This window comes from Monoraphidium neglectum (assembly GCF_000611645.1).
Source record: "Monoraphidium neglectum strain SAG 48.87 unplaced genomic scaffold scaffold04860, whole genome shotgun sequence".
In the NCBI taxonomy this organism is placed as follows: Eukaryota; Viridiplantae; Chlorophyta; class Chlorophyceae; order Sphaeropleales; family Selenastraceae; genus Monoraphidium; species Monoraphidium neglectum.
Window position 1 is genome coordinate 1 of NW_014008770.1, and position 3872 is coordinate 3872.

General features: G+C 63.2%; 1 protein-coding gene across 1 annotated transcript; it reads left to right on the forward strand.

Annotated features, from left to right (window-relative positions):
• Positions 1 to 29: 29 nt before the first annotated feature.
• Positions 30 to 3810, forward strand: MNEG_14896 (heat shock protein 90kDa beta; the record flags this gene model as incomplete). Its single annotated transcript, XM_014036633.1, has 8 exons — positions 30 to 211; positions 431 to 598; positions 988 to 1102; positions 1695 to 1841; positions 2413 to 2493; positions 2823 to 2912; positions 3179 to 3268; positions 3808 to 3810. 8 exons carry the CDS (start codon positions 30 to 32, stop codon positions 3808 to 3810), a joined length of 876 nt encoding a protein of 291 aa, XP_013892087.1.
• Between the last annotated feature and the right edge of the window lie 62 nt (positions 3811 to 3872).

Genomic DNA, 3872 nt, shown 5'->3' on the forward strand with positions numbered 1-3872 from the left:
CCCCCAAACAGGTCGACCGCCTCATGGACATGATCGTCAACAGCCTCTACTCCAACAGGGAGGTCTTCCTCCGCGAGCTCATCTCCAACGCGTCGGACGCCCTCGACAAGCTGCGGTTCACGTCGGTGACCGACCAGGCGGCGCTCAAGGGGCGCGAGGACCTCGAGATCCTGATCAAGGCCGACGCGGAGGCCAACACCATCACCATCGAGTGCGCGGGGGGCGCGCGGGGGCGCATCTGGACTGCCATTGGGACCGCCGGTTGGCCGGGCTCGAAGGCGGCCGCGGCCCGCAGCGGCGGGCGCAAACCTGCCACCCCTTTCGTGCGTCCAGCTTGCGACCCTGCATGCGCTGTTTCAGGCCTCCCAGTATCACCCGTTCGGCTTCTGATCCTTTTTGCTTGACTTGCGCGCCCTCCCCCCCTCGCCAGGGACTCTGGCATCGGCATGAGTCACGAGCAGCTGCTGTCCAACCTGGGCACGATCGCCCGCAGCGGCACCCGCAAGTTCATGGAGGCGGTGCAGGGCGCCAAGGGCGACACCAACCTCATCGGCCAGTTCGGCGTGGGCTTCTACTCGGCATTCCTTGTGGCGGACAAGTGAGCGGACGCTGCTTGGTTGGGGGAAGGGGGGCGGGAGGACGACGAGGGTCAATGCGGGCTTGGGAGGGTCGCCTGGGCAGCGGGCCGGCCGCAGGAGGCGATGGCGCGCGGTTTGGGACCGGCGCACCCCCCCTCATCGGGCATTACGGCCCCCACAGCCCCCAGTGTCCGCATGCCCCTGCACGCAGCTGTTTCGTGCGCTGTTCCCCTCTGCGCCCTCCTTGCCCCGCAATCCTGCTTTTTCCCCTCCCACCCACGCACCCTCCCACGCCTCTGTCTATCCACCCATCCACTCACCCAACCTCCTGTCCACCCACCCCTCCGTCTGCCCACGCGATCATTCATCCGTCACCCACCTACTCGTCCACCCACGTGACCGGCCACAGGGTGACCGTGCTGACTAAAAGCAACGATGACGCGACCACCTGGATCTGGTCCTCCAACGTGGGCAGCCACCAGTTCACGGTCAAGCCCGACGATGGCAGCGCCGGGGGGCCGCTGGTGAGGCGCGATGGCCGGTTGCTCTTTTGGGGGAAGGACTTGGAGTGGGGGGACCAAAACCGCCGTAGCCACTGTGGCGCCGCCTTTTGTTGGGGGCGGGGGAGGATCTTGCAGGGAGGGGCTGGCACAGGTTGCGAGCAGCGGTAAGGGTTGATATGTATGGGGAGGGGAGCTCTGGCGGGGTCAAGGTCAGCGGGGTGGGTTTGCCATGTATGGCTGAGGGGAGGGGGTGGCCCGCGCGGCGGTGGCCCTCAAGCAGCGCCCTGGCAGCAGGCCTGCACCGCCCGGCTCTGTGCTGTGTCGGAGGGTGGTTGCCAGTAGGTAGACCCAGGTAGACACCCTTGCAGACTGCATCTGGAGCCCCCTGCACACGGGCCCGTGGCCGTGACGTGCGCGGCCTCCCCGACGGTTGCGCACACGTATCCAGCAAAAGTCACACAAAGTCCCCTCCAAATTGCTCTAGCGCCTGCCCCCCTCCCCTCCGGATCCATGAAACTCCTCTTGTCCCTCAACGTTCCCCTTATCGCAGCGCCCCTCCTCACGCAATCACCCACCCTCCGTGCAACCCATCGCAATCCGCGTTTGAACCCAGGTGCGCGGCACGCGTGTGATCCTGCACCTGAAGGAGGACGCCCAGGAGCTGGCAGACCCCGTGAGACTGGCGCGGCTGATCAAGCAGTACAGCCAGTTCATCCAGTTCCCCATCAAGCTGTACTCCGCCACCAAGGAGCCCAAGCAGGTGGGGCCCGAGGCGACTTGCGTGCGTGTGTGTGTGTGTGTGTGTGTGTGCAGCCGGGGCTGTGGAATTTGTGTGAGTGTATCTGTGTATGTGTCAGTGTACGTGCACGCATGCACACGTGGGTGCATGTGTGCGTGTGTAGTGGTGTGTGTATGTGTGTGTGCGACGCCGCTGATGAAGATTCCAGCATAGGGCCGTTCTCAGAAAACATTCGCAGTGCCCGTCTAGAGCTTTCGCCCTTCGCCGGGCTTGAGAGCTGTTGCGGTGGAAACCTTCCTTGGATGTCTGAGGCGTCGCACTCCTGGCTTGTGTTTGTGTTTGTGCGTGAATTGTCAGCGCGCGCGTGTGCACAGGCCTGTCAGTGGGATATGCGTCGCAGGTTTCACAGGTCACTCGCAATGTGTTCTCAGCCAAATCCCAGCAAGCGCTTGTGGGCCTGGAGCTCCCCATGCATTGCCTGGGTCCTTGCCTCCCTTCACCGAATCAATCAGGATCTATCGCACACCACACCGCTAGCGCCGCTTGTCTCAAGCCCCCCCACGCGTCCCCTCCCCGGCTCCCTAATCCCCAGGTCGAGGACACGGCTGCCACCGAGCGCAAGCAGGCGGCCGAGGACGCCAAGGCCAAGGAGAAGGGCGAGGAGCCCAAGAAGGTGAGCGGAAGCAGCCCTTTCAGGCCCAAAAGGGGCAGTTCATGTTCTGCAACCACCTGAGTCAGGTGGTACGACAAACATGACTTTTTTGTCATTCTGGGGCTCGCGGTTGGGGACCTAGGGGCACAGTTTGCGTGGCCAGCACCACCAGCCCTCCTGCATGCAAGGCAGAAATGCCACAGCAGCCGCGCTCGGACCAACGGCGCGCCCTGCCTTGACCAAAAGCAGTTGGTGCCCCATAGACCACTCCTCTGATGACCGCCCCTGATCGATTGGGCATCTACTCGTCCGCCGCTCATAGACCTTTTGACCGCCCATTTGACTGCCAGGTTGAGCCGGTGATGAAGACCGATTACGAGGACGTGTGGGACTGGAGGCTGCAGAACGACAACAAGCCCATCTGGACGCGCAACCCCAAGGCGCGCACGATGCCGCGCCGCTGTGCCTGCACGGTCGTCGCCCCTGTGCCCTGCTTTTGCTGCCACAGCCACGCGCCGAGCAAGGGGTCGGGCCGGTGCTGCAGTGCTCGTCAGCGCGCTTTAACTTCATCAGCCGCGCTGGGGCCCATGTCGGAGCACGCACGATCGCCAGGGGCGCGCAGCCGCCCAGTACCTGGCATGCCTCGATTCCGCCCTCGCCGCCGACCTAGCTCTGCCGACGCCGACCCGCCGCTTCGAATCCACAGGAGGTGGCCCCCACTGACTACAATGAGTTCTTCAAGGCCACCTTTGGGGAGTTCCTGGACCCCCTCGCCCACGTCCACTTCAACGTCGAGGTGAGTGACCGGGCGGGCATGTGTGTTGGCGCTTGTGTGCGTGCGTGTGTGTGTGTGCGTGTGTGTGTGTGTGTGTATGTGTGTGTGTGTGTGTGTTAGAGAGCGCTTGCGCATGTGTATGTGTGTGCGACGCCGCTGATGAAGATTCCAGCATAGGGCCGTTCTCAGAAAACATTCGCAGTGCCCGTCTAGAGCTTTCGCCCTTCGCCGGGCTCGAGAGCTGTTGCGGTGGAAACCTTCCTTGGATGTCTGAGGCGTCCCATTTCTTGTTTTTTGTGTGTGGATGTGTGTGTGTGTGGCTTCGTGCGTGTCTTTTTGTGTGATTTGTCGTATATGACTGCTCGAGCACCTTGAATGATTGCGGTGTGCATGGGTGTCCTGGTCGGCTGCGCTGTACGCCCGCTCGAGGGGACCTGCCTGCTAGCGGCGGCGAGAAATTCCAGAAAGTGCGACGCTGCAAGCAGGCAGGGCTCCCTGGGCCCCCTCTCGTTTCTCACGTGTTGCCACATCATGGTGCTGCACCCCCTCCTCCCCGAAAGTGACGTTATGAATGTTCCCCTTCCTGCCGGTCCCCCTCCCTGTCACGACCTGTCTCATCACGCTC